Source organism: Crocodylus porosus, unplaced genomic scaffold (assembly GCF_001723895.1).
Source record: "Crocodylus porosus isolate Cpor-Errol unplaced genomic scaffold, CroPor_comp1, whole genome shotgun sequence".
Lineage (NCBI taxonomy): Eukaryota > Metazoa > Chordata > Crocodylia > Crocodylidae > Crocodylus > Crocodylus porosus.
In genome coordinates this window covers 28,271,948-28,290,527 of record NW_017728913.1, presented here as the reverse complement: position 1 = coordinate 28,290,527, position 18,580 = coordinate 28,271,948, and the positions used below count along the sequence as shown (strand labels likewise).

The 18,580-nt window shown below is 39.7% G+C and overlaps 1 protein-coding gene across 5 annotated transcripts in view; it reads left to right on the top strand.

Annotated features, from left to right (window-relative positions):
- The window catches only part of GPM6A (glycoprotein M6A), a 382,272-nt gene that overhangs the window by 347,101 nt on the left and 16,591 nt on the right, over positions 1 to 18,580 (top strand). For all 5 annotated transcript variants that reach the window (XM_019534632.1, XM_019534634.1, XM_019534631.1 and 2 more), the window contains 2 exons: positions 13,512 to 13,665; positions 17,381 to 17,457. In XM_019534632.1, coding sequence (XP_019390177.1) covers positions 13,512 to 13,665; positions 17,381 to 17,457 — 231 coding nt within the window. The remainder of the gene's footprint in view (positions 1 to 13,511; positions 13,666 to 17,380; positions 17,458 to 18,580) is intronic.

The following is an 18,580-nucleotide window of genomic DNA, read 5'->3' as shown; positions in this document are numbered from 1 at the left end:
GAACCCCACTGCCCACGTCCTTCCAGGTTGAGAAGGACCCATCCACTACCACCTTCTGGGTGCAGCCCTCCAGCCAGTTGGCGACCCAATTGATTGTGTGGGCGTCAACACCACAGTCCCCCAGTTTCTTAATGAGAACGGGGAGAGAGACAGTGTCGAATGCCTTCTGGAAGTCCAGGAAGACTATGTCCACTTCTACCCCTGCATCTAATGACCTGGTAATCTGATCATAGAAGGCCACCAGGTTGGTCTGATAGGACCTGCCATTGATGAACCCATGTTGGTTGCCCCTAAGCATGCAGTCCCCTGCTGGCCCCTCATGGATGTGTGCCAGCATAATTTTCTCAAACAACTTGCCTAGGATTGAGGTAAGACTAACTGGTCTATATTTTCCTGGCTCCTCCTTCCTCCCTTTTTTGAAGGTGGGAACCACGTTGGCCCTCTTCCAGTCCTCTGCGACCACACCAGAGCACCACAAGTGCTCATAAAGCCATGCCAGGGGTCTTGCAATGACCTCGGCCAATTCCTTTAGGACTCTAGTGTGGAGATCGTCTGGGCCGGCTGACTTGAACACGTCCAGCCCCATCAGAAGCCCCCTAACTAGTTCCACGCTAACCTTTGGCCCAGGTGTGCCTCCCCTACTTAGGAAGACAGAGGCAAAGAAATTTTGATTGCGAGCTTAAAAATATAGGGCCTATAGATGTCAAGTCAGGGAAGACATCATTTTTCTGGAACATCATTTTAGTTGTAAAAATGATTGATTTATTCAATATGTGATAAGAGAAGGAAGCTTGATTTGTTTGAAATTAATCATTTAGTTTGGGTTTATTTCCATTATATCTTGAAAATTAAAAGATACAACATAGCAAGTTTTTGCAGTTCCTGTTATAAAAATGGGACTCTGAGGAATTAGATTCTTATTGGTTGAGGTCACATTGTTTTACCTGTCAACACTATTCTACAACTGTGTTATAGAGGAGAAGAACTTAGGCTAGGGACAGAAATTACACATAAACCAGTATAAGTGATTAGAAACTGGTTCAAATCTGTAACACAAGGATAGGGACAGACATTCAAAAAGCCCAAGCCTGAATTGATTCAATCTTTGCAGGTTAGTCTAATCTGGCTAGGCTAAACCAGTTTGTAACTGTGCAGACATCCCATCTGGACTCAAGAAATCTAGGCACATGCCTGCAGCAGCTCAAGCAGCCCTTCCTTTCCTTCCACAGGGCTGAGCTGAGGTGGGGGGGTGTGGCCAGGCCTCAGCAGAATGCTCCAATGTCCCCCCCCCATGCCCGAACAGTCTAGCAGGCATTGGCGATGCATAGGGGGTGCACATGGGTGCACGTGCACCCCCTTAGATTGTTGGTACACTCCCTGAGAGAAGCACCCCCACCAGCCCACCCTGCTGCTGACACTGCTGTTGCCTGCAGGCAGGCGCTGATTGCTGCTGGCTGCTGCCACTGCTGCCGGCAGCATCTGTGGGTGGTCACTGACTCCTGGTTAGCGCTCACCACCCCTGGCCCCTTTCACTGCTGAAACTGCCGCAGCCACCTGCGGGAGCTCCCCGCCGCCACCACTGTCGCTGGGGAGCACACATCGTTCATGCCATCAGGGCATGTTTATCACCCCTAACTCAGTGTTTATCAACCCATTCAGAAAACAAAGCCTCTCTCCATTATCTCTTCTTAAACAGCTTTTCCAAGGAAGGACTTTAAGCTTCTGTTGATTAGCTCCAAAATGCCTGTCTGCCTTTATTGTCTCCCACAGCATGGACTGTAGCCAGCATGTGCTAGATAATGCTGAGGTGTCTGTGTAAGGCAGAGGGGCAAAGGGAATAATCCCTGCTTAGCAGAGAGAAGCCAGGCAGGTGCCTGCAGTCTCTGTTGGATCTCCAACAAGGGAGCAGAGGGGAAAGGGGAATTCCTGCTTAGCAGGTAGTGGGGAAAGGGGGTGGAGGGAGCAGCCTGCAGTCTGTGCTGGAGCTGCAGCCAGGGAGCAGAAAGGAGGGGCCAGCCCTCCTGTGGAGCAGAGCACCCCTGCCCAGCCCAGAGATCATGATGGCATGTTGGGGAAGTCTGGTTTATTTTAAACCAGCAAGGGGTCTAGGACAGACATTGCATAAACTGGTTTGAGCCAAATCAGTTAAGTCTGAAACTATATTCAGTGAGGTTTATCTCAAACCAGTTTCAGCCATTTTCGAACTGGTTTATCTGCACTGAACATCTGTTCTGTTACAGGTTTAAACCAATTTCTGATCACTTAAGCTGGTTTATGTGTAATGTCTGTCCCTAGCTCAGAATTTCAATGCATATAAACTGCTTTCAAAATGGCCAAAACCAGTTTACAATCAACCTGGATGGCTGTAGTATCAGATTTAACTGATTTAGGTTAAATCCATTTTTGAACTTCTACCCCAAATCCCCTCCAGATTCAAGTTAACTCACGGTCCCCCAGCATCCTAAGATGCTTTGAACCTCCCCTGCAAAGCTCCTCTTGCTGGGTGGGTGGGTTAGCCTTGGCCCAAGCTGTCTGCCCCAGCCAAGTGCTCCCCAGCTTCTGGCATGGGCCACTGCAGACAAATGATTGCATTTCCAGAATCAAAAGTAAATATGTGTTCACTTCCTTATTTGTTCCATCTATGCAGCTTTGACTAACCTGTGAAAACTGAATCAATTCAGCCTTGGACTTCTTGACCCTCTGTACTTTAGAGAGTAACAAACTCTACTGTGACTTAAGAACTAAAGTTAAGATCTAGGAAATACTTTATAAGAATGCTAGCAAATTTCAGCAGTAGATATCATACTAGATATTTGTTTATACTTTGGAAAGCTCGTGCCATGTGATACATTTGTGTAAAGCAGTCTTGTGGTTTTAACTAACATACATGTACAGTTTCTTTGGGTTTCATGATAGTTAAGTTATTTATGTTACTTTAATGTTTGTATAGATTTAAAACAATGAAGGCACCTATTGACAACTATGGGCACCTAAACACAATACATCCATTTAAATTTAATTTCAGCAGAATTAAAATCTGTTCCAAAAGGATCTTGCCAGGTGATGGAGGCAAGTTTACATCTGTAAGAGGCTTTCACTGGAGCCATTTGGAACTGGTGGTTGCATTGTGTAGAGGCTTACATTACATACTGGTGATCAGTGAGAACTCAGAAAATGAATGAAGCAGCTAATTCCACTAATATGTGTGAATGATTTCTGAACAACATTGGTATCAAGGGTAAAACAATCTAAGAAAAGACTCAAAGGCTTCTCTTTGGAATACAGCACTTAAAAGTTCTACCAGAGATCAAAGTTCTTGGAAACACAGAGGACAGCTGAAGAAGGTTTAAACAGCGTTTCCTAATATCTTTGGTAACAGTTATTTCTGAAGCACATGATGTTTTCTGTAGTTTTCAGTAAACTCAGGCAGAAGAGGTTAAACAATAGAACCATATTGCATAAATTTGAAGAGTACTGTACTCCATAAAAATGAACATATGAAAGCAGAGCTTTTTATCAACAGGTATAGCAGGAAGATGAAAACATGCAAGAGTGTATGACTAATCTATGTCCAAAGAGCCAGGTCTTGCAACTGTGGAGAGTTGAGTCCCTGAACTAAAGACCATAAGGAGCTAAGATTGGGATTTGGGTCAAAGCACCCAGAGGCAGAAGATCTGGAATTAACCTGTGACAAAACAGTTGGAATATGCCTAGTAACAGAAGCTGCTTAGTCCAGACTGAAACTTATGGGTGGTAGAGAATGTCCTGGGACTGTGAATGTAATAAAGAACCCACTATATCGAAAGCAGAGGGTTCTGAAGCAAAAAGTAACAAAAAACCTCAGTCGTGGCATCCAGAACAAAGCACGTGCTGTGCTAAACACCACAAGTCAAGATGAAACTAAATGTTAGATAAAGTATACAAGAAATACAATAGATTTTATCACTGTCAGAACATGTAAATGCCAGTAGAAGGTGCACATCCTGGATAAAAATGGGTACCTTTAGCTCAAATTCTTTACTGAAACAATGGAAGATGATTGGACTATTGGTTTAAAACAAACCTATTGCTAAGTTGGATGTAGATGCTTAAGTCATTGTGGTACTGGAAATAGTGACATTAGTGTCAGAAGAAAGCCACAAGCAACAGAAGTTGAAGGGAGGACAAATGAAGGTTTTCAGTGGTGGTCTTAATCCACTAAAGGAGGATGTGTATAAACAAAAAACAAGAAATTATAAATTTTGTAATGGCATTGGGAAATAGAAATAACCATTATTAGGTTAAAAAATTGTTATGGTTTTGGCAACAGGGTGCATTTACTGCAGGAAACAAATGCTGAATGAGGTGTAGATAATGTTATTTCTTTGCGGATGATAGCGGAGTGGAAGAACCAAGTGTCTGAACATTCACTGATCATCCTGGGGAAAAAACCAATGCAACAGTTTGCAGAAGCATTAAATAAATATGCAATGAGGGCATCTTTCCCACTTCTTATAAAAGAAGAAATTCTGGGAGAGATGGGTGCTGTCAGACATTTTTCTATACTTTATAAATCAGTGGAGTTCTGGCAAGCATTGTTAGGGAAACAATAGAGCTGAGTGTGCACGTGCATGCACACACACGCACATACATATTCAACACTATCTTTGAGATATACTCAAACACTAGTCTGAGGAAACTGTATTTGGCACCAGAGGGGTTGGTTTCACTGGCAACTACAACAATGCAGGTCACAAAGTAATAAAACAAGCTGCACAGATGAGAATAAAGATGAGGGCATTACCAATATACAAGTTCAATGGTGTTTGCATTCCAACCATCCCCTTTCTTTAATACTGAGATGGATTTAGCTTGAACATCTTGGCTGACTACAGCTTTGACAGTATGACATGAAAAACTAATGACTAAGGGTTCCTCGATCAGGCCAGTGCCAGGCCACTTTGCCTTTCATATGTTAGAGCCAACACTTTCAATTCCACCTGGTGATCAGTTGGCAGCTGCTGGAAATCCTGAACTAGTACCTGGTCTTCAGGTTTATAATTGGTTTGAAAAGCAATATATCAGCAGTATCTAGGTACTGAAAGAATCTTTTCTGTCGCAAGTGGGGAAAATGAGAGAAGTTGTGAGATTATCAGTATCTGGTGGTAACTTTCTAAGCAAAGACCACGCTGCTGCTTGCTTCTAACAAGAAGCAGTGTTCTCTTGGAGAGACATAATTTCTACAGCCATGAGTGATCTGGATACAAATCACAGATTGTGAGTGAAATTTTCCATCACCTCTAATATCTTTGGGAGCACTAATCACTAAATCTTTTCAGGAGGAAAAGGTCCTCCTTTCTTCCAACCATGCTCTGTCACTGCAGAAATGGGAAGTCATTCTTTATCTAATCATGCTAAAAAATAAAGGTGCTTCTCTACTTCAGTCTGAAAAACTATTACACTATATTTTTATTTGATTTTATTTCTATACATCTTTTGCTACCTTGGTGTGCAAATTAAACCAACATAGATCATCTTCAATTCAGAGGTTCTATATAAGGAAGCATGTGTGAAAGTTAAGGGTTCATAAATGAATATAAGTTTGTAGAAAGTATAAAATTGGTGTAATGTACAGGCTCAGAAATGCAGAATAAACATTAAGTTATACAAATGTATATGCAGCTTCTAGACTTCATGCACACACAGTCACTCCTAAATTTTCTAAACAGCATCATTACACAGTGCGGAAAAATACAGTCTGACAATAAAATGAAAGTTCTTAGTCTCAGTTAATTTTACAGCAGTTTCAAGTGAAACTTTTTCAACAAAACCTTTTAGGATTGAATTTTCTTTTTTTCAAGCCCAAATTTCATTGGGATTATCAGAACATGCTTCTTTATGGGAAATTTAAAAATAAATACTTATAACAAAAGCAGATTTTGAACATCAGCACAAGAATGATATTTGTTTTCATGTGACTAGTTATTTACTTTATAAAAATACAGTGGATGAACTCCTAGTCCCATTAGAGACCACAGGAATTTGCCAGTACTTTCTGGGAGGGCTGTGATTTTACTCCAGTACAGTTAAATTCATCATGAGTGACATTGCACTGAAACATTCACTGTAAAGAGGCATAAACTATGTTCCAAATTTATCATCTTCTCTAGTTACTGTAGAGAGCAGAATTCATCATGATTTGGTGGGAAACACTACAGAACATCAATATAGAACAATTACTGCCTACCGTATAATTTCTTATTTAGGAAAATGATAATATACGGTGGTGTAACAAGCAGAGTTGGCACCCTGAAAGGGGGGTTCCAAGGGTTGGTGGGGAGGTGGGCATGCATAGGTACCAAAACCAGTGGGGGAGTCATAGTTGCAAGAGTGGGAGAGAGATTGTGGGATCTGAGAGCAGGCACAGTAAGGCATAGCAAACAGTCTTACCCATGCTGGAATCTCTTGAACCAGTGGTTTCCAAACTCTGACAGATTGCACACCACCAATTTAAAACGATACAACCTTAAGTACCACCAGGAAATTCTTCAGTTCAACCTTAACTACCACCAGCAAAATTTTGTCATATAAAGTAATTCTAATAAACCCGTTAAAGTGTACCACTAACAGGTTGTCTGCATACCATTGGTGGTACCTGTACCACAGATTGGGAACTGCTGTCTTAAACAGTTCCTGGTTGAGCTGCAACAGCAGCCAAGGACTATTCTGAAGTTCCTGGCATGAATATGCTGCTGGGCTGCAGACTCTGCGGGGCAGGGGGAGCTGAGGACAATTCCAGCAACCATCCTAAGTTGGTCCCCAGGCAGATGCCCCCCTCACCCACATCTAGTTACACTACTGATAATATACAGATGGTTTGAAATTTTTAGTGGGAAGCTTCTGCTTGTGAACATGGTGGCTAAATCAACAGAATGTAAGATTTTATTTTTCTATCCCCTCACTTCCATAGCTGCTCACAGTTCTGCCAGGGATTACCACAATTTGGATCCATTTTGATACTACTACTCCAGGCCCTATACTTAGGAGTAAAGCTGTCAGGAATCGTGTAAAGCACTGGTGCTGAGGGGAAAAAGATTAAGCAACAGTAGAATTAAGCATTGGAACTATTACAGGGGAAGTAGGAATAATAGAGGCTGAAAGAGAGGTGGTATAGCAGATACCTACTGCTTCTTGAGAGCATCCAGCAATGTGGGGTGAAAGGGCATACCATAACAGAGACATACTCCTGTAGGCAGCAGTCAGGAGAATTTAGAGGAGCAGAAGAAGAAGAGAAAGTGCCTTAACTCTTAGACTCTATAAAAGACAAAGGTTTCTTTCTTAACATTCAGAGCTTCACATTTATGGGATAGCTAGTTAAAGGCTAGGCATCTTCAAACACATTCTACTTGTGTTACTTTTGTCTTTCCCATCTGGTATAAATCCCAGGTAGCAGTCAGAGGTGTGTTTCCTATCAAATGTAGTCCATGGAGTCAGCTTCTGGGCCCAGCCTCCTTATCTTCTGTGGCTTTAATTCTCTGGTAGTTGCCTAGTACTTGGTCATATAAATAGAATATAGGTCAATACTCCAGAATGGACTTTTGAAAATTACATATGAATATAAAATAGACTGGAATGAAAGGTTTAAGGAAAGATTATTATGTTACAAACTTGTAGGTGTTGGACCTTTTATAGTGAAATATCAGACTAGCTTAGAGAGAGCTTTTTCATAACTAATGCAGTATACAGCATGCTAAAGGAACAAAATGTGACACCTTTTTAAGTTGCAGTACTGCCATTTCATAAGTAATTTCTTTCCTTCACTTGTCACATAGCAGAACACTACTTCAAAGGGGCAGCATCCCCTTTGAATCTGATAGATTGAATACTGAGTTTAATTCTAGCAGTGAATTGGCTCTTCAAGAAGCATTTCTGGAAAGGTGTCAGGGGGAGGGGAAGGAGAGCACCTAGACGATTTTGAAGGAATACTTTGGTTGCTTACCTGCGTTCTTCAGATAAGTATAACCTGTAAATTCTAAATTCTCCAAATAACAGCAATTCAGCACCTGTCATTTGGTGTGTTGAGTGATTCATTGTATTTAGGTAGACCTATGTAGGTTAGTACAGTAGTGCCTTCCCTGCAAAAATGCTGTGCAAGATAATCACCCAGTAAAAATGGATTTAACTGGACTGGAAATCTTTGGGTTGTCCAGAGACCTTCAAATATTAACCTTCAAAAACTAATACGTCATCTGAAAAATTTCCTTGCCATTTTTTTTCAGTTTTTTCCTCCCTGTTTCCCCTGCATTGCAGTAATAGGAAACATGTGAGAAAAGTGGCCTTTTAGTGAAAAGAACCCAGGAAACCAAGAAGAAAAATAAAGCCAGAAGTTCTTTTTTCTGGACGTACAATAAACACAATTCAAAAGTTTCAAAAATTAAAGCAGTTAAGTCTCTGACTCTCCCTTTTAAGCAGCAGCTCATTCTCCTTTTCTTCTGATAGGCTAACAAAAAAAATTCATGAATTGTTTTAAAATGAATCCTCTTTATAAACAAGCAGGCACCAAGTAGGCAGCTCTCCTACTCCCAGCAGCCAGCATAACATCTTTCTCCTACCCCTATTGTATGCCCCAGGCTGATTTCCTGGGAGGCTAATAAGCATTATTTCCCCCCCTCCATGCTACTCCAATGGTCTTTCTGAATGCTTCTTGTTAACCCTTGTTTTACAGTAAAGTTTTCTAGCCTGGCTTCTTCTGCTTTTGTATTCAAATTTCTCTCTGCTTCTTTTATACAGCTTTGAATATTTTCTTTTCACTGCATCTGATGAAGTGAGCTTCAGCCCACAAAAGCTTGTGCTATATATATCTATCTACTTTGGTTAGTCTGTAGGGTGCAAATCCACCCTGCCTTCTTCCTGAGACAGGGCACAGCCAATTTACCACCTTTGTCACAGAGTAGGAAATCTACTCAAACATTACATGAAAATTATAGTAGAATTTTAAGCTTGCCCTCGTGTATGCAGAACAGAAGGATTCCCAGGCCTTTTTTGGCTGATTGTGTATGATAATACTTATCCCATTCTGAAAAATCAGGAGAGAGAGAGTTTTACCCAGTAAATTATAAAATATTTAACTGTACTACCTAACGTTCTAACATACATAGCTTTGCTTTATGCTTTTTAAGATTATTTCCCCTCTTTATTTTGAAGTCATAGAAAGGAGAATTCAAAAACAGGGTTAAAAAAGGAGATATTTATGCCACCATATACTGACTGAATAGAGGCAACATTTTTACACTTAAAGTGAATTTTTTAAAAATAATAAAATGTAAATTAAGAAGCTATTTTAACAAGGGGCAAACATGTATAAAACATTCTTTGGCATTTCTTGCTTATTCTTTAAAAAAGTAAAAATACAGCTGTTGAGTCTGATAATGAATTAAGGCCAGCCTTTGTTTTTCAGTTTGGAATTCTAGGCTCTCAGGCACCACTATGTTGCCAAGTAATTTGCCAAGTAATTATTTGTAAATGAATGCCTGAGGTTGGACCAGATGTTGTCTCATCAGCTGTAGTACAATTGGTGTATGAGGGGAAGAAAAAAAATACAGGGTAGAAGATGAAACCTAAATAGTAGTATGTAAAGAAACATACTTAATTGTGCCAACCATTTACTCTACAATAGATGTGTTCCTCTTAATTCATATTATGTAAATCAGCTGACATTTACCATTGTTTATAATAGAATCATAAGGTTGCATATTAGATAGAGATATCTATTGGTTGATTAATCAATAGATAAAATGTTCTGTGTCCCTCATCAGTATTTATATAGTGTCCCTCAACAGTATTTAGAGAAAGTGAGCAATTTATATATGTGTGTGTATTTTATATATATAGTGCAATATGCATCCCTATGATTCTACTATAAACAATTGTAAGTGCCAGCTGCTTTACATAATGTGAATTAAGAGGAATACATCTATTACAAAGTAAATGGTTGGCACAATTAAGTGTGTGTATGTGTATAATTATCTGTGTCCCTCATCAGTATTCATTGAAAATGGGCAAGGCAAGAAGGTGATTGACGACTAGCAGCCGAAATCCATTTCCCCAAAGTTTCTGAGCTTAAATAAGAGCCATTACTTTCACGTTTTCAATGTGGCTTGACTTAATTCTTGGATTCTCTGGGACAAATGCAGAGGTGATGCAAATAAGCAGTAGTGTAATGTGAGGGTGAGAGGGGCAGCAGTCCCAGGTACTGATTTAGAGCGGGTGCTAGAATGATTCCTGCCTCCCCAGAGTCTTTGCTGCATCTGGAGAAGCCCTGAATTCTCTGGCCATAGGAGCAAAGTTAGAGAATTCCTGCAGTTCCTGGCCATAAGAGCCAGTGCAGGGACAGAGCAGGAATCATTTTGTGTGGTCAGCCCTAGAAGACCAGCTGCCCAGCCATAGAAGCTGTGTGCAGGAACATAACAGGAGCAGCAGGGGCCTTTGAGTCCCTGGGGCAGGTAATATCCTCCTATGACCAGGAGGAGCAAGGGTGTTCCAGCTCGGCTAGGGCTAAGCAGTGCAGGACTGATGCCACTGTGTCCTGGCACCCAGCTCCTACAGCTGGGGTTTCTCTGGCTCACATCCTATGGCCAGAGAGAACATGCCTGCTCCAGATGTGACAAAGTAGTGCTCGCCCTCTCCTCATTCCCACCTCGCAAAAGTTTTGCTTAGGGAACCAACATTTATAATTATGCCTCTGAAATTATTTTTTAAAGTGGATTAGTTAAATCATATTACAGTGTTCATATCTATTTTTCTTTAGAATTAAAATGCCTTAATTCAGTTTATTTTAATTTACTTTGAAACTAAATTCAAATCAATCTAATTAAGACTATTTTAGTATTTGAATGAGTCTACACAGGAGTTTGATGCTATTTAACTAAGCCACAATAAAGTCTTACCTTTAGTTATTTTTTTAGTTAATTTTTCTGAGTAGCCTAACAAGCCTTAACTCTCACACTTCCCCTACCATTTACATCATCTCTGATTTTAGCCATCCTGTATATGTGTAACTAGAAAACATGGAAATATCTGTTTCTATTTTTTGACTCATCAGTTTAACTGAGGAATAGGAAGGAATACAGTCTGTCAACTGGGGGGCAGATTTTTCCAGGGTGTAAATCATTTTTACTGAAAAACTGCAAGCGTTTTACTGACAGACAAACGTTTTTACTGATATGTGTCATTACTAATATATGATATATGTGACTTTTCTGCCAGCCCATGTGCTGCTGCTAGATCCCAGTATAGGGGCCAAAGTAAAAAAGTAAAAAAAAATTGGTTGTCAGTAAAAAGTTTGCAGTTAAACAACTTGACTGCAGTGATGGTTTTATACTATGCACTGCCAGGGACCCCCTACTGACTCCCATACCCTGATGCTGCCAGGTGCACTCTGCACCATTCTGCCCCTGTAACCATTCCATTTTTACCCACATCAGCCCTGCTACCCTCATCCTGGCACAGACCTCCAAAGAAAACTACTTGTGAACCACCAGTATTATGGGCAGTCTGAGATGCAACAGTAGCACATGGCTGAGAGAATGCTCCCTATAGGTTGCTGTCCTGTTCAAACACCAGCGAGCACTGCTGTGCTCTGTTAGAACTTCAACCAAGTTGTGGGTGTTTAGTGTTTTTACTGATGGCTAAAGTTTTTATATTAACTTTATTAACAGTCAATTTTAGCCCATTTCTTTACTGATAGTAAACTTAATGACAGTTGGCGACCCAGTTGTAAAATGGTATAACTGTATCCTGCTTATATGCTAATGTTTTACTTATAAACCTTTCATGGATTAGTGTTAATGGATACATTTTCATATAAATGATATTCATCTATACATCTAGCCATGTGTTTCTTCCTCTCATCATAATGAAATAGACAGAAAAAATTTTAAGGTATAGAAGTGATATAGAATGATATCATGGATGCTTATGTTTCTGGAATTGTTGCTTTATCATATGCTTAACAGACCTTTCTTTACAGATTCCAGATTTTTTTCCACACATTGTTCTCTAGTTTTCCCCCATTGGTTAGACAGATCAGCCAGCATTTATTTTAATTTTTCACTTGTAGCTTCAATATTTGATACTTATGGTTGGGGTTTGGGCTCTCAACTGTCATTAGGACTGTGAAATTTCTACAATGTAAAAAAAAAGATTTTAGTTCCATTATATAAATCCAGCAATGCAAAAGTTTTCTGAAATAGTCAAAAGTTGAATTTGTTTAGATTCAGCACTTAGATTCAGAATCATCTTCTTTTTTTTAACAATCAGGAACATTTACTTGGTCTTTACACAGTTTGTTCTGTACAAAAAAGGAAAAAGACAATCTGTCATTGATCAAAGTCTGTTCTGGTTTCGTCAGATTGTCAGCATTGTGGTACTGCAGCACATATGGTGCTTCTAGACGTTAAATGTGCCAACCTGAGTTCTAGATCTGAAGTCAACCACAATCCAGCAACAACTCTAGTTAGACCTCTAGGTCATGCTGTTCTAAACTGTAGAGAATCCATTAAAGTACATAACGTAGTACTTGTTACAGTGATGGAAATACATCCTATATTGTGAATGCATATAAGTTATCTAACTGAATCTCATCTAAGGCACATTGAGAAGTGAATAAGAAATCAATGCTGTGCCCACCATGGCTAGTAATTAATGAAGACTCAAATCATGGCCTAGGCTACAGGCAAAGAAGTCATCATACATTTCTGCCAGTTGAGTGCATTGTGGGTAGCAATGCAGTTGAGTTCACAGATTCTCTATATCCTGTCTTCTGCAGTTTGCAGCCCACGAGATAGTGCAAGCAGATTTGGCTCTGTCCCTTTACAAAATGCCTCATGGTGTGGTCATTTTGGTGTGTCAGAAATAAAATATTCAGACCTAGACCCGAGAGCAGTGGGGAACCCAGAAGCAAGCTTGTCTCTCTGGAGCCATAACCTCATGCAGGTTAACCTCATGCAGAGTAACCTCACGCAGAGTAATATGTACTTGCTCTTGTCTTAGGCATATCAAAAACTGATTATCTAAGACAGGTTTTGGTAAGCCATGGCCTGAAGGGCAGATCCAACTCAAGGTGCTATTTGATACAGCCTGCGGACGTGGGGCTTCAGGAACAGGAGACTACAGTGGCAGTTGCTTTCCCATGTCACTGTGAGGAAAAGCCTAGGCACTGGGCTTTTCCCCTTGCCACATCAGGGGAAGGTGATGGCAGCAGCTTGGTTCTAGCACCCACCTTGCCTCCTGCCTCTGAGCTGAATTGGGTTATTCTGGCTTGCAGCCTAAAAAGGTTGCTGACTTCTGATCTAACAGAACACATTAGGAGTATTTTAAATATAATAAGAACAACAACTACTACTATAGAAAAGCTAGAAATGCTTTAATATTAGTGCCTGCAGTTCTTTATTTCTGATGGAATATTGTTTTTGATTGTTTTTATTTCCAAATGTTTAAAATGTTCTATGGATGTTTTCTTTCCTCCGTTACAGTTTATCATGCTGACATATATCTTCATGCTGGCCTGGCTTGGGGTTACAGCTTTCACTTCTCTGCCTGTTTTCATGTACTTCAATCTGTGGACCATTTGCCAAAACACCACCTTAGTGGAAGGGGCTAATCTCTGCTTGGACCTTCGTCAGTTTGGTAGGTGAATGATGAATATTAAATACAAATCAAGATTTCAAATCTAGTTTACAGTGCAGCTTTTTTTAAACATATCCTTGGGACATTTTCCATGAATATCCCAATACTGCTAATATTTTGTCAGAAAAAAACAAGGATAAAGCAAAGAAGTTAGGGAAGAGTTTACACTTTTCATCCCACCTGCTCATGTTCTACTATTATACTATATTGACATGTGAATGCTTAAGGAGCATCAATTAAAATCAAAGATGTAAAATTTGTATTGCTGCAAAATACATTGAAAATGTATAACTCATGCAAAATAGCTGAGAGAAATTAGTAGTATGAAGTGAAAATAAAAATCTGACTGAGTTGATCAGAAAAATACCAAGTTGATGTGTACAAGGAAAACAATCAGAAACATGCAAATTCAAGAGGAGGTGGTAAGATCATGGAGAGGAGCATTATGAAAATGCGGACTAACAACATAACAACAGACAGTATTAGCTAGGAGCTTGCAATGCAGTATAACATAAAAATGCAGTTTTGATCACTGTTGTATTATGCATTGGGGGAAAATTGATAACATCTTGATGAAAAGGCCTCAGTGGATCTGCAGCTGGAAAATTACACACATTTCTGGTGATTACCATAAAGCAGGTGACAAACTGGAGGGAAGTTCACTGAACAGAAACGTATAGTAAAGGGGTTGAAGAATTTCAGTTATGTCGAAAAGTTAAGTTTGTAATAAGTAGGCAATTGGTGATGCAGATGCAGGTCTAGTATCTGCAGATGTCAAATCAGAGATGAGAAGCAGAACTTTAAAATGATTGCAGTGTCCTGAAGTATATCTCCTTTTCCTTTGGGAGAAGACAAGGGCATGGCTTGCAATAATAAAGTTTCCGCTGCTTACATGAGACACTGGACTCTCTCTGTATAGTCAATTCTAAGCTTCTTTCTCTACCTTTTTTTATCTGTCTATTAACTGAACTGAACTAGAGCAGGAAAAAGAGTTCTTTCCAAAATACAGGCTTGTGTCCTGGTCTGGAAGAAATGGGCTTGAGATTTAGCAGGATCTTTTTTGTATTTGTGGCTCTTATAGCATCTAATATGTGTTTACTACCCAAGAGATAAGCAATATAACAGGATTTAAATAGAGCTGGGCAAAATCATTTATTCATCAAAATCTGGTGTAAAAACTTATGAATTTGAGCCAACTTTGCCAAACTGATTAGCAAAACACATTGAAAATACCAAAATATAAAGTTTTCTAAAACAAACTTTTCCGAAATATTTAGTTTTGGCACTGCTAATAAAAGCAAATGAAATGGAAGACAATAGAAGAGGTGCTGCTGCCCAGCTTTTACCAAGTAGCTAGAACATTCCTCCTGGATGTGGAAGTCTTATGTTCAGTGCTTTCTGCAGGGGTTTGAATCCACATAAATTACCGCTTAGAAGAGCACCTAACTACCAGGCTAGGTGGGCTTCTGCGCTTGAGTCTCTTTTCAGTTCTCCAGTTGGAACTCTTAGACATTGTGACTGTACTTACATGTCGCTGAACAGTGATGTTACTATGGTGCCATGCTTTACTGCTTGCTCTTGGAAGTAATAAAGCACAGCACAATAACTGCTTGTACTGCACCATGTATGCTGCACATGGTTAGATTTTGCCGCTACGTCACCATAGTGGCACACTATACTGGGGGAGCATGCCACTAAGGTGATGTGGTTGCCAATCACCTGTAGACTCATGTGATTGCTACATCACAGTAGTGAGCTATATGGCGATGTAGCATGTCACTACGTTGCTGTAGGGCAACGTGTTGATGCGCCGTGTGCGTGCTTAATGAGGCACATAATGCCTCTTTGTTCTGATAGTTGGAGCAGTCAATGGACACAGACAGATGTTCAGCTCCCCACTGTAACTGAGAACACTTGGCAAGAATCATTCTGAATTGCAAGGATCCCCCAAACCAAACAGAAGTTCACTCTTGGTTCAAGGGGGGATGGGAATTTAACTGCTGGCTGGAAGCCTGTAGCTGGTTTCCCTTAGCAAGGGCCCCTCTTCTCTCCCAGACTGTCCCTGTTTCAGAATGAGAGTGGGCAAAAGGTGCAGAGGGAACTTATTTTAGGGGATCCCCAGCCAGCACTGGAGCGGTGGGGTGGGTGAATTGGAACCCCTCCCCCACCTCAGCTAGGAGGGGCTCCGATACCCCCATCCCACCCTCCAGTGGGGGCTGAAAAAACCCCAGACCAAATTCCCTCCTCTCCCTTTCTACTCTTGCTTTCTGAAAACAGCTCAAGGCGGGGAGGCAGTGCAGACAGAAGTTATAGAAGATGCTTTATTTTGAAACAGCTTCTTCATCTGACCCCTCATGCAGTTAGGGTTCAGATTTTCACCTGATTGGCCCTTTTGGAAGCAGTCTGCTGCTGTGCACTTGTGTTGGTCATGGCAATAAACTGCTTTCTGTGACCAGATTGGGCAAAAACTTACTTTTGTCTGTGCCCTACAAGACCCAATTTCAGTCTGTTCTCTGCCTGATTCAGAGATGGGATTTGCAGGCAGGTCTTTCAGAACCATTGCCTTTCTGGTTCAGTGAATATTTAAGTTCAATGTCCATGCAAATTGGAACATTCTTAAGAGCAAGGAATCTCAAAAATCTTCTTGTCTGGTAGTTAGTTTACACCTACCTGAGAGGTAGGTGACAATGGTTCAGGTGCTGTCATGCAGAATACAGGTGTCCTATAGCTTAGGTGAATACCCAAACCTTTTGGATATTGGGTAAGAAAAAGAAGCAGCATCTCCTTTTCTGGAAGTTTAGTTAATCTGGTCTTTCATTTCCTTGTTTTTTTCTTGTTGTTGTCATTAAACAATTGATGGAAATAAATCATTTTAGTTCGTGTTGAACCACACATTTCTATCAGAACATTTTTTTTTCTGTTCTTTGGGTTGATCCACATAATTTTTTACCAACTAGCAGTTATTTTCACAGGTCTAGTAAAAAAAATTCTTTTGAAATGCTTTCTGTGGTTTTTATTTTGTTAAGGTGTATCTATAGTTCATTATAGAGAGAGACAGAAAGGGAATGCATAATCTATTTTATTTACCATTTCCAGCTACATGAACCCCACTGATTCTCTAGTAAAAAGAACAGCATTATTGTTTTCCAAAGTAATCTGTGTAGCAGTTTTCATCAGGCTAGTCTATGATTTAATATCTGATTATGTGCGAGAGTGAACAATACAGAAACTTCTTCCCCTTACTGACAGCAGTTGCTTTCATTATCACCAGATGATTAAGCATACTTCTGGGTAATATACTTTTATAGCTTCTAAAAGAAGCTTTGCACAAGACAAACAAATTTGGATTGTGACCTTATCACATTTCTTAGCACAGGGATAAAGAATATTTATGTGTTCCAAAAAGCCAAGTGAAAACCCTGGTTACAAATTTTAGTCTAATATCGAAATATTGAATTTGGAATTTATCATATTTTTTAAATGGCTTGAGGACTGATTGTTTGTGTTGCTTCCATTTAAACTGCCACCAAATGGATAATATATTAGCCTTGTGGCAACAAAAACAGGCAGTTTGAAGGTATGCCAGATTAGTTTTATTGTTATGTAAATATTCTGATGATATTCAAGAATTTGGATTCCACAGCTACCCAACTTGTATGAAAAAGCTATCAAATATTCAATACATTTAGCATTCAGAGTATTTAATCTGTTTCAGGAATTGTAACTATTGGAGAGGAAAAGAAGATTTGCACTATGTCTGAAAATTTCTTGAGGATGTGTGAATCTACTGAGGTGAGTGAATGTGATAAGGTTTCTGTCAAATCTATAACATGCTGTATTAAGAAGCAAGTGGCACATAAGTTTTCCTATGACATTTAACTCTTTAAGGTTAAGCACACTGATAGATGGGAGGCACAAAGGAGAAATGTAATCATGATTCCTTTTCCTAGAAAACAAAATCAGTCTGCACTTTTTTTTTTGGTCATTACTTTAGTAATTACATTTTGATTTAGGGGTATTATACAAAGGATTCCATTGGACTTTCTTATTTTTTTAAATTTGAGATTATATTGAGGGCTAATGCACAAACTTTGTGGTTAGAAGAAAATAAGTAGAATCAGTAATATTACTATTTCTTGAAGAGTACAAGGAAATTGCAGAGATGGTTGTGAGGGAATAGCAGTGTTTTTAAACTCACTGGGCAAGATTGTAATATGGTTGAAGAGAACAACCTATAGTAGTTTTGAAGTAGTTATGCCATCTGTCATGGCTTGTTTCTTTATTTAAAAAGCCATATACTGCAGTCTGAGTGTTTTTTTTTAACATGTTTGGCCAAGGAAAACAATTAGATGCAACAAAATAAATTCTCCATGTGTGATCACAGTAGGTATAATCCTGTTCCCGACTGAAGTCAGTGAGAGTTTTGCCATTGGATTCTTTGTGGCTGTGATTAAACCTTGGGTATAAGTGCTCTTAGTTACTGGTTGCTACAGCTATAAAAACTGTCTGCAGTTGGAAAGAATTACTAAAAATTGGTAGATGATATAAACTGAAAATAAATGCAGCATCATTTCATACCTACATACAGCATGCCCTCTTGTGACAGAGGTGAAACTGGTGGAAAATATTGAATCATTAATATCTGCAGAATGATGGCACCAGGAAAGTAGTCATTTGTGGTAGGATTCTGAGGTAGGCGCCTTAGATGAAACATAACATAGGCAGAAATTATGCACCTGCACCCAATAATCCAGGAAACAAGCATTCTAGTGGCTGTAAAACCCATTAGGCCCACAAATTTATTTGGCACCTACAATTTGGAGCTGTTAAGTTCTCAAGGCACACAAACTTAAGCTTCAGCACATGCAAAGAAGCATGTTGTTTGGAGCAGCTGGGTACCTTGTTCCCATTTAAA